At 48.9% G+C, this 12,481-nt stretch overlaps 1 protein-coding gene across 2 annotated transcripts in view; it reads right to left on the bottom strand.

Annotated features, from left to right (window-relative positions):
• LOC146252886 (integrin alpha-3-like) overlaps positions 1–9,193 on the bottom strand; it is a 26,338-nt gene extending 17,145 nt beyond the window's left edge. The window contains exon 1 of one of the 2 annotated variants that reach the window (XM_084678642.1): positions 8,609–9,193. In XM_084678642.1, the coding sequence (XP_084534768.1) occupies positions 8,609–8,805 (197 nt within the window). In that variant the 5' untranslated portion in view covers positions 8,806–9,193. Of the gene's footprint in view, positions 1–8,115; positions 8,270–8,608 lie in introns of those variants that run through there. The other variant, XM_084678643.1, reaches the window with a different exon arrangement.
• Between the last annotated feature and the right edge of the window lie 3,288 nt (positions 9,194–12,481).

Raw genomic sequence — 12,481 nt, 5'->3', positions numbered from 1 at the left:
TTTTGAGAAACAAATATGAGTACGGGTGTCACTCTATGTGTGTGTGTGTGACTGTGTGCATGTGTGTGTGACTGTGTGCATGTGTGTGTGACTGTGTGCATGTGTGTGTGACTGTGTGCATGTGTGTGTGACTGTGTGCATGTGTGTGTGACTGTGTGCATGTGTGTGTTCCTTCTACACTTCTGTGTGTGTGTGTTGTTCTGACGACCGGGGTCCAGGATCAAACACACCAAGCTGAACCCTGACCTTTCACCTGGGGGTCGTCCTGTCTCTCACTCTACTGTGTCACCACGCAAGACTCCACACACCCTCCTCCTCCCCCTCTCTCCCCCCTCCTCCCTGACCTCCAGATCCTGGAGTGTGGAGCTGACACGCATGAGAGGGGCAGGAGGAGAAGGGCAGGAGGAGAAGGGGAGGAGAAGAGGGGGAGGAGGAGCATGAGAGGGGGAGGAGGAGAGAGGGAGCATGAGAGGCAGAGGAGGAGAGGGGGAGGAGGAGGAGCACAACTGTTGAAAGGAACAGTGAAAGAGTACTGAGAAATGTAGTTTGAGGATCGAGAACAGACAAAGAGAGAGAGAGAGAGAGAGAGAATGATAGAGAAGGAGAGGATGATGAGAGAATGTAAGGAATGTGGCCCCCTGCTCAGGCTCGAGAGCAGAACCTGCTCCCTGTTCTCAATCACAGACCCATACTTCCTGTAATACTTCACTTCCTGTCTGAGTCACGGCTCGGGTGCCTCGGCCTCGTGGAGAGCTCCTTCGCCATGGAGATATCATAATTATCGCCATGGAGATAAGAATTGTGAATTGTAAACGCTCATCAGCCTTTTGGTTTTCTTGTCCTGAACACTTGACCTCCCAGCTGAGGCATCACCCTGCCTCCTTCATTTATATCTTCCTCCATCTTCATCTCCTCTCCTCGTCTTTCATTTCCAAGCACACGCACACACACAATTGTAGTTAGACACGCACACATTGGCATGTACACACAAATGTACATTCCTGCACACACACACACACACACACACATACACACAATCATGGACATGCATAGCACACAATGACAAACGCTTCCCCTCTCTTTTCATTTCTTCTCTTCCACTATCCTCTCACCTCCTCTCTACTCTTGTGAGGGGTGGTGTGCTTATCTACCTGCATGAATGTTTTTTTCGTGGTCTCGCTTGGCCGGTTGGACGTGTTTTTTGGGGGGGGCCAGCCGGAGCAGCGGACATTGCCGGCATTATTTGATTTGATTGGATGACTGAGTTGGTTTCCATGGCGTGGCAAGGGACTGCTAACCTGCCGAGCTTCGAGAGCCGTTCCGCGGGTGCAGAGCTGGAGCAAAGTGGAAGGGATACAGGCTGGACAGACCGGTCAGGAAGGCGGAGACTGTTGTGAAGATACAGATGCGGGGCTAGCTCTTGGCCATCGTGGGCGGTGTCGGTCATCTCTCCGCCGTGTCCTGGCAGCACAGTCCAGCAGCCTCCGTAGCGGGCAGCTCAGCACCCCATGTTCTACGTTTTGCACTGCATCTTATCTACTCTGGGAGTCAGATGGCTGAGCGGTGAGGGAGTTGGGCTAGTAATCAGAAGGTTACTAGATTGATTCCCCGCCGTGCCAAATGACGTTGTGCAAGGCACTTCACCCTACTTGCCTCTGGGGGAATGTCCCTGTACTTAGGCCTACTGTAAGTCGCTCTGGATAAGAGCGTCTGCTAAATGACTAAATGTAGATGTGCTCTTTAAATGGCCTTGTTGTCTGTGGTTGTTATTGATATGAGAGCTGTGAGAGATACCTCAATTTCCCCACGGGATTAATAAAGTATTTATCTATCTATCCTCTCTCATTCCCTTCCTGTATCTACAACCCTAACCCACGGACTCCCTCTCCTCCCCCAGTTCCCCCTCTCCCTGTCCTGTACTCCATGTTCAGCTGTAGGACCACACCATTAAGGATCATTACATTCTTAATGGACGTCAACTCTGGCCGCCATCTTACAAGTTCAGCCCCTGTGGCGATTACTCAGTTCCACTCCACGTAGAGCCGTCTCTCTTTCCATCAGGTCCCCTCCGTAACCCAACCACGTCCAGAAACTGAAACCTGCTAGTCCTCCTCCAGGATCAATCTCGGTCTGGACTGGATCTGTGTGGGAACCTGGGAGTAATCCCTGTCAGAAGGCCTCTGGTCTCTGTCACTGTGGGCTAATGACTGGGGGGTGATATTGCTGACTGCAGCATTAATAGGCCCATTAACCAGGAAGTGTTACGGAGGGACAGTTGTTTCAATCAGCCAATCTCCATCAGGCTATGGGTCGGGCTCTTGTTCTGTGACTCAATCATCTCAGAGGTCAACCTCAGGGGTCAACGACTTGGCGACTTCCTGTCCCAAGCTTCCTGTCTGTCAGAGCAGGTGACGAATGTCCTGAACAGACACTGCGGAGGCCTCTGTGCTATTAGGGAGTTGAACCCAGGTCACAGGCACCCAGGACCACTCTGCATGCATGAACTGATGGATAAAGAGCAGGGTGTTCTACTAAGAGAGGAGTTCTATCCAGTGGCCAGCCCTGTACTGTTCGGGTCTAAGTGTCATATTCTCAAAGAGGAGAGACCCTCCCCCCCACACACACACTCCCCCCATCAAAGGACCCACCCCCCACCCACCCTGCCCCCCCGCCCACATCCTCTCCCGGGCCCCCGCCCCCCGTGTGGTCATTAATTGATCCAACATAAGGGGCTCCCATAGATTTCCATTAAAAGCTCAATTCAATTAGTGAGGATGAAGGCGAGGGTGGACAGAGGGCCTAGGGAGAGCCACGACTTCTGTAATGAGTTTAAAGTCCGTAAGAAACCTGCACTGACCCTCATGTCAACTGTGTTCCAGTTCAGACAAAACACACAAATACACACATCGGCATGTCATGCAGAATTAGGCCTACTGTTGTGTTGTAAGTGCTGTTGTACCCGCACACACACACACACACACACACACACTGGCATGCACACAAAAACAGCATATACTGTTAACTGCAGTGAGGTTCATACGAAGGTCTCTCAGTGATGAATCCAGAACTCAGATCCAGAATATCACAAGATGCAGGACGTCACAATGTTACTTTTTCTATATTTAGGTCTTCATGTTTCAGTTTTGTATGTGTGCTGTTGTATGCTGCAAAACACATGGCATCTATGACTGAATGTATGTTCGCTCAATGTAAGACTTGTCTTTATTGGTTTAAATTAAGTTTTAAAATGTGTTTTTAAAATCTTAAGTTTGCAGGTGTCCCAGGCCTTGTAACCCACTCCAGAACTTCAGATAACATTCTAGAAGGCAGCGTTTGGAAGCTGAGAACCATATGTGTTCTAGACATTGCCTCAGCCTCTGGAATCAGCCACATAACTGCAATGATGTCACAATACCACAGCCTCCCCCTGCTCTCTAACTCAAGCAGCGCCCTGCAGTTCCAAGATAGGATACCAAACTTTAACTATCCTCTCTGGAATGGAGGGAGCGCTGGAGGTGACCAGGCTGTCTGGTAGGTGTCAAACGAGCAATACCCATCCCACGTCCCCCGGCCTGGGGATGAAGAGGTGGAGAAGGATAAATGGATTGAGATAAAGATGCGTGGAGGGGTGAAAGGGTAGCATGATAAAGGGAGGCAGAGGGAGAGAGAGGTGTCATGATCGAGGGAGGCAGAGGGAGAGAGAGACGTCAGGGAGGCAGGTGGTCTTCCTCAGAGTTAATCTAGAAGAGACAAACTGTCTCCAGTCTCTCCAGTGTCCAGTATCTCTACTGTTTCCACCACAGAGACAGACGCTCTGTTGACCTCATTTTAAGCGGAAGAGTGGGAGGGAGGGATGGTAGGAGGAAGGAAAGGAAGGAAAGGAGGGAGGGAGGGAGGGAGGGAGGGAGGGAGGGAGGGAGGGAGGGAGGGAGGGAGGGAGGGAGGGAGGGAGGGAGGGAGGGAGGGAGGGAGGGAGGGAGGGAGGGGGGGGGAGGGAGGGGGGAGGGAGGGAGGGAGGGAGGGAGGGAGGGAGGGAGGGAGGGAGGGAGGGAGGGAGGGAGGGAGGGAGGGAGGGAGGGAGGGAGGGAGGGAGGGAGGGAGGGAGGGAGGGAGGGAGGGAGGGAGGGAGGGACAGAAGAAGAAGAGGCTGTGAGACAGGCCCCAGTATAACCCTGTATCATGAGGTCTTCTAAACACATTATTAACACCCTGTTACACAGCTGGCTCAGCTGAGCTGACAGCTCTGCTACCCTCTACCTCAGGTCAGAGAAAGAGAGAGAGAGAGAGAGAGAGAGAGAGAGAGAGAGAGAGAGAGAGAGAGAGAGAGAGAGAGACAGAGACAGAGACAGAGACAGAGACAGAGACAGAGACAGAGACAGAGACAGAGACAGAGACAGAGACAGAGACAGAGACAGAGACAGAGACAGAGACAGAGAGATCTAAAACCAGGGTGCTGGGAGATTTACATATACTGACAGGAACACAGTTAGGTAGTGCCATCTCATTACAGCTGATCTACTCTAACTAGCTCTGCATTCCAGCCTGCTAGCCTAATTTTCTCTTTCTTTCTCTCCCTTTCATTCCCATGCAGACTTGTCTTGCACCACTCTAGTCTGGAGAACACAATAGCAGTAACACACAAAGAGGACCACAACACAGATCCTCACATCTGCTGCTAATTACACAGACAGGAGGCTAACATGCAGAAGCTGGCTAACTGACTGACTAAATGACTGGCTGGCTGACTGGCTGGCTGGGTAAATGACTGGCTGGCTGACTGGCTGGCTGGGTAAATGACTGGCTAAATGACTGGCTGGCTAAATGACTGGCTAAATGACTGGCCAAATGACTGGCTAAATGACTGGCTAAATGACTGGCTGGCTAACTGACTGACTAAATGACTGGCTAAATGACTGGCTGGCTGACTGACTGGCTGGGTAAATGACTGGCTGGCTGACTGGCTGGCTGGGTAAATGACTGGCTAAATGACTGGCTGGCTAAATGACTGGCTAAATGACTGGCTAAATGACTGGCCAAATGACTGGCTAAATGACTGGCTGGCTAACTGGCTGTCTGGCTAGCTGCCTGGCTAACTGGCTAGCTAGCTAAATGACTGGCTGGTTGGCTGGTTTGTAGCTGCTTGGCTAACTGGCTGACTGGTGGGATAGTTGATTCATTCGTTTCTGGCCGTCTAACTGACTGGCTCAAGTTTATAGGTAAAAAGCAGGTCAGGGAAGATATTGGTCATAATGGCAATAATATCCGATGGCTGAAGATCGTTACATAGCGCTTCATTGCAATCATCATCCTCAACCACAATGCATGTGGTATAGCATTCCCATGTCTGCCAGACAGCATAATAGCACTGTTGCGATGGTGCCAAATATCCTTGGAGCACTGAGGCTCTCTTGCAAGTCTACCCACAACTCCAGGGAAATCCAGTTGTTGTCCTAACAGAGCTCTTCATCGGGGAAGGATCTCCACAGCCCCTTCATTTAGCAAGAACCCAATGAGGCAATCTCAGTACGGCCTCCAGGCAGTAAACTCCACCGCTTCTGTCTCTCTCTGTCTGAAAGTCAAATAGTAATGATCACGTGGGTAACAACAGTGGAGTAACATGTACAGTGTAGTCCTTCTCTATAGACACCAAAATGTACAGTGTAGTCCTTCTCTATAGACACCAACATGTACAGTGTAGTCCTTCTCTATAGACACCAACATGTACAGTGTAGTCCTTCTCTATAGACAACACCACCTGCGGTCAAGCTCTCTAAACGTTGAGCTATACCCTCCACATGTGTTCAGACAGCGCCCCAGTGAGCGCCCCAGTGAGCGCCCCAGTGAGCGCCCCAGCGAGGGCCCAGAGCGCCCAGTGAGGGCCCAGAGCGCCCAGCGAGGGCCCAGAGCGCCCAGCGAGGGCCCAGAGCGCCCAGGCGAGTTGGATGGTTACAGCCAGGATTGGAGAGCTCTAACAAGCCTCCATCTCCAGCAGGCCTCGCACTGCTCCTGCTCCTTCAGCAGCCTCTCTGACCCCATCTCTGCTTCCTGAGGCTCCCTCCTCAACCTCCTCCTCCACCCTCTCCAATGTCCACCACCTCCCCTCCCTCACACCCTCCAGCCCCACCTCCGCAATCCCTTCCAAGTCCACCCACTCCTGGCTGGCCACGCCTGCTCCAGCTGCTCAATCACAGAGGGATTGTCTGGTCTGTTTTTGTCTTGCAGTCAGCAGATTCTCTTGTAATAAAAAGAAAACAGACTCAGACCTTACAGGACATCCAGCCACCCAGCCCAGCCCCACCCCTCCAGACCCTGCCCCTCTACGTCTGACCACCCAGCCCCAGTTAGAGCTCTCCAACCCTGGCTATAAGCATCCAACACCAGCTAGCTGTAACCATCCAAGCACAACTACTTGATATGTAGCTCTTGAACACAAGCCTTCAAACCCATCCAACATGGGATGTAGCCCCCCCAAATAGCTGTCATCCAATCCCAGCTGCAGTCAAGCCCCTGCCCTCTATCTCCACTCCAGCCCTTCAGGCCTGAGGCAGAAGCTGCCGCCCACTGGACCTCAACACCCAGCTCTCTCCTCTGTCCCAGCAGCACCGTGTTTCAACTATAGCTTATTGAGAAACACCGAGGCATGCCTTTGCCCTAGAAGGAGAGGGGAGGAGAAGGGTGGAGCAAGAGCTGGTGTTATGAGCTCATATAAACCTGCCGCGGGTAGCAGAAGGATTGTTAGCTAACTCTTCATCTGTAGTGAGAGTCCAGGAGTGGGCAAGGCTTGGGGGAGCCGGGTTAGGGATTAGGACCATAGCGCTGCCTGGGGAGTGAGCCAGAATGCTGAGGTAATCACAACCACCAGGCTTGTGAACAAGCAGAAGGCTGCTTCAGATTCACAACTTACGGAACTGGCTCCCATGGCTGCTAGTTGTTGGTTCAAAACCCAGTTCCAGGGTTCAGGATGAAGGGAGGTGGGGGGTGTTTTAAGCAAACCCCATAATGTATATATTTGTATTTTCTCACAAGTTTGGCTTTATTCATAGTACATAATCTGGTCTTGATAGAATGTTCAGGAGTGAATATCGGGTAGGGTTCATCTTAAATTATTGTTCAAAAATGTTCAAATTCCAAACATAAGATTTTGTAACATTTAAAACTGGTAAAGATATGGAAAAGATAGCAAATTGGTCTACAAAACGTTTCAAAGGTCATAGGTCATTTTGAACCCTGCTCAATTCTAACAGCGCCTGTGTCTCTTGAGATGGGTGAGTAGTGTACCTTGCCCTGCAGCACAGGCCACAGCACCTGGCTGGAGTCTTCAACGCTCTACGCAGTGTTGTTGTTTATTGCTGTGTCACTGGGATCGAACCACTCTAGTCACAATTGTGAAAACAAAACATCTACCGCTAGACCAAAGATAATTCCCCCCAGGGGCCATTGGATATATTTTTCATTTGTACGCCGGCCAAGTCATCATAAGCCTCATTCCAAACAGCGCTTGTTACACACGCACGCACAAACACACTTTCGCGACTTCCTACAAATATAACGCAGTACTTTCCTCAAAGGGATGGAAAGGGAAGGGTCTAATCAGACCAGCAGTAAACCAGAGATGCTTATCAGAGGCCATCTCTGGCTGGATTAGGGCTCTCTGGGGAGGTGATGGCGGAGGTGGCGTCCGCCGGGACACTTGGTTAATGTCTTCCTCTATTAAACCTTAGAAGTGTCATAAACTGGACAATATCGATGCACCGCTGCACGCCCTTCAAATCAGCACAGCGATCGACCACCAGTGTGCGTATCTATATCACTCTCGTGTAAAGTTTGAAATCTGGTAAATATAACGTCGATTCCAGGGCTTTTGGCACTTGGAAATGATTGACAGTGCGGCAAAGCGTGCAGCGGCAAAGTTTGAAATAAACGCTCTCCCAGCATTTCGTGCAGTATCCTAAATGTTTCTTTTGGTTATGTCACGTGTAACACTTTGTTTTCCACTGTAGTGTCTGACTTAGGAAAGCACTGATACAGATGCATGCTTTGTCACCATCATGAGTCACTACCGTCCTGGAGAATTAAAGGTTTAGTTAATCATAAACGGAATAATCATGAACGGACCTGCCCGCGAGCAACACGCCTTTTAGCCCTCCGTGCCTCTGAAGCGCCTCTCCCTTGGTCAGTATTTGCATGGCGCATTTTGTGAAGTGAGCATTTGATTACAAACTCATCAAAGCGCTTGTGATGCGGATTCAAACGACTACAACACAGTGAGTGTATTGCCTACGTCAGATGGAACTTTTCCTTTTCAACTAAAAACAAGTTTTTATTTAGTTTTACCCAGTGTGCGAATTATAAAATGACAATCGGGGGGTCAACTTCTTCTCCAGGGCTTTAATTGACCCCGCCGACCTGTTGTTGTTACCTCTTTGGGGGGGGGGGGGGGGGTCGAGTCTTAATTGTGGGGGTCAGACCACCCCAGACCCCCCCCGTAATTTGCACCCTCGTTTTACCTGTCAAATTGTACTGTTTAAATAACCATACCGTTTATGTTTAAAGTGCACAGACAAAACATCATGCAATTAACCAAAACACTTAACAGTAGTTTACTCACAAATATCTGTTTTCCCCCTTGGTCTGCTGGTGTAATGCAACAGAAAAACCGAACAGGCTATCGGGGTTTTTTCCATGCTTGATCACCGGGAAACGTATGTCCAGGTTGAAGCATCTCACCAGCTCGGCAGTGCACGAGACGACGAGCAACAGGAGGAATATGTCTTGGGAGCGAAGACATGACTGACAGTCAGCCATGAGAAACACCTGAAAGTAGCCGTTTAGCAGTTTAGACCCGATATCTGCTTTAGGGACAAGTTTGAATCTTCAATTGCGACTTTCTAGCACGCCGTCAACAACGAACACTTAAATCGTTACCCGCTGGCCTCTCTCTCAGCTCGCGCCTCTCTCTCTCTCTCTCTCTCTTTCTCTCTTTCTCTCTTTCTCTCTTTCTCTCTCTCTCTCTCTCTCTCTCTCTCTCTCTCTCTCTCTCTCTCTCTCTCTCTCTCTCCCCCCACCTCTCTCTCTCTCTCTCTGATGTTTTTCAGTTCTCTTACAGCAACAGCCTTTCAGTGAACAGCTTCAAACGTGCCCGGTCTACACATTAGTCATTCTTCCGGGGTGTAGCGGGGTCGGTTGGTCATAAATGAAATCACCAGGCGGATCGCTGCCCGACATCAAACACGCGCGGGCACCTTGTCAGTGAGAGCACCAGACAATAATGACAGTCTCGCATTGTGTGCGCCCGTCTCGCTACCCCTGTGCCGCGCGTGTAGTAGCCTATTGTGTGAGTGCATGCGTGTGTTTGTGTTCGTTTGTGTTCCAGAATGAAAAAAGATAGTCTGGTCTACAATAATAAAGAGGAACAACAGTCATAGCGAGGTAAAAAGTAAACATGCACTTTGGCCCTAGTGTCGAAAGAATGCTGAAAAGTTGTTATAGGATCGGTCTACAGACTGGGGCTACAATACGTGTTTCGGCACTAAGATAACAAACACGCGCACACGTTACTTTTCTAGTTTGATTTCATCGTCATTTCATCAAAGTATGTTCACTATCAAAACATGCAATTGTCATGTTAGTCATTATGATCATTGTCTGCTCTTCAGGACTGTTATGAACACGTGACAGCAAACACAACTATTGTTCTGAGAACAAGGCCATCAACAAGGATGATGATGGTGATGATGAAGGAGATGATGAGGATGATGGTGGGGTGATTGTGATGAAGATGGTGATAATGAAAGTGACAACGATGGGAGATGATGAGGATGATGGTGGGGTGATTGTGATGAAGATGGTGATAATGGAGGTGATGATGATGGGAGTCATGCAGAGGATGATCTCACCCAGGGTAGAATGCACAACAGCAGGACTTCAAAGTAGTCAAGGTGTGCTTAATTCTCCATTCAGGCTGGTGCATTAGGGAACGTATGACTGCTACTGAGTAAACAGCTGCCTTCCCTCAAACACACAGCCCTACCTGCAGGGGGGCGGTCCAGGGCAGACTCCCAGCCGGGGAAGCCCTCCACTGGAAGGGTTCCCGGAGACGCAGATTAAACCTAATCCTGGACTAGAAAAAACCTATTGAATAGGGCGCTTCTGTTGAGAGTGATTTAGTTAAGGGCTCGGGGTAATCTTTGTCCAGGAAACCAGCCAGTTAGGACTGGGTCAAGATAATATTCTGTCCGCTACGAGGGATGAGAAGAACCAGACCGATCCTGTCCTCCCACTACACTCTCTCTCTTGTTTTCCTGTATCCTGTGCTTATTTTTTAGGCACTTACCGTAGAACTTCAAGTGACTCAGAGTAACAGCTGGCTGTTTCTGGGTGGAAATACACCTCTCAGCTCAGTGTCATTTGAATGTGTGTGTCTCCACCCAACCCAGCTTGGCTCTGAGCTCTCTGTCACATCTTGACTGAAAACAGTCAAGCATTCATAAACATACAACAACTTTATTAAGAACTAATCAAGATAACTGTTCTGAACAATGGCTAACCTGCTTCACTTGGCATTCAGTTTCCTCTCTGACTAACCCGCTCACTTCCTCACTCATTGTGGCGTGGAACAGCCAACCAGGGGATAGCATGATCTGACTGGGCCGGAATCTCCATGAAAGGAAATCTCTTCCAAGGAGAAGGCAGTGACTTTAAGGCTGGATTTCAAATCTCCTTGCTTGTTACCTCAGATGTTCCCCCACATTTTTCTCAAAAGGGATTGGAGGACATCATCTAGTAAAGTCCTTCCCCCCAGCTTCTTTCCCCCAATGTGCTTTGAGAAGGAGGCAAGGAGCAATGGAATTCCAGTAGTCAAGGAGACCATTGAGATTGGGTCGACCATGTCCAGCCCTGCAGTGATTGTTCCTGTGACATCCGGCTGCTCTTATCAGTTCCCCCCACCTGGCCCACACTCCTTCCATTACAACAGGGGACCCTAATAAGGGACGGACAGGAAACAGGAAGTGTAGGGGCAGAGTTTCCCCAAAACTCTACTGATCTCAGATCAGTTCTGGATGGAATATTTTAATATATTGTACTACACATGTTGCACTTGGCATAGGTCACTTATGAAACTGAACATAGTTTAACAGTCCCAAAAGCACCGGTTCTGAGTAAAAACAAGTGCCCCTCCAATACGCTTAAGCTTAATTTAGAGTTAGTGTTTAATTTCGTGTTAATGTACAACCGTAAACACAAGGTCTTTCAAGGAAATTGCAACCACGTGATGACAACTTCCTGTAACTTCCTGTAAGCTTTAACTACAAACACTTATGTTTCAACCTGCCCCTTACAAACCACAGACCCGCTGTATCGCCAACTTCTTCAAGACTAAACCGTCATGTTTCAACACTTCAAGTGATTAGAAATCACCACAAATGCCTGACAACAGTGCAAACAAGCCTGTGCTGTTCTAACAGTGTTTACTAAGGTTATTTTCACTCCAGATAGGACAATCAGATTGGCTGGTGGGGAATCAAAGAGCAACTTACAGTAAGTACAGGGACATTCTCCCCGAGGCAAGTAGGGTGAAGTGCCTTGCCCAAGGACACAGTCATTTGGCACGGCCAGGAATCAAACCAACAACCTTCTGATTAATAGCCCGACTCCCTAACCGCTCAGACATCTGTCGTCCTGGAGTGGAAATGCTGGTTGGTGAAGTCACAGTCACAGACAGAACCATGAAATTCAAAGTTTACTAATTGGCAATGTTAATTCAGGCGTAAATTGTGTGTGTGGATGTACAGCAAATACACTTTTTCACTTGGCTTCTGTGTGTTTGTTGATAATGTATCTTTTTTTTGCATTGATTAAACTATCACCAACTCTGAGACACAATCGACAGGATGTGGTCACACCACAGCTGTCACTTTGTCACCCACCCTCTCTCTCGCTCTCTCTCTTGCTCTCTGTCTCTCACGCACGTTCCCAGTCAGACCATGACAAAGCAGGCTACACACTCAGTTGCACACACACTTACTCACATGCAACACACCTACAAACACATACACTAGGCCAAGCCTTTAACTTGTGAACTAATCCAGGAGGAATCCAGACTATTCCTTTTTAGATAATGTCATAAGGACTGTGTGTGTGTGTGTGCTTGTGTGTCGTGAAATGTCAAAAGGCTAGGCTGTTTCCCCCCGCTATAGAAGATAAAAGCTCAACTGTGGGCCTGTACAAACACAGGTACACACGCACACACTAGCTAAGTTTACAACAATACGTATACTAAAGGGCACTTACTGTTCTGGTTATTCAATCTCGCTGACATAGAACAGTCACAATCTATGTGTTTTTTTAAAGATATTTTTTGTCCCATTTCGGACAGAGAAAATTGAGGCAGACAGGAAATGCAGGAGAGAAAGAGAGAAAATCTACATGTTGACATTTGAATAAGTAGTGCAGTGCACATGGCCTGTAGTCTGTGTTTCTA

This window comes from Hypomesus nipponensis, chromosome 17 (assembly GCF_054491055.1).
Source record: "Hypomesus nipponensis isolate SF chromosome 17, ASM5449105v1, whole genome shotgun sequence".
Taxonomy (NCBI): Eukaryota; Metazoa; Chordata; class Actinopteri; order Osmeriformes; family Osmeridae; genus Hypomesus; species Hypomesus nipponensis.
This window is presented reverse-complemented; position numbering and strand designations above follow the sequence as displayed.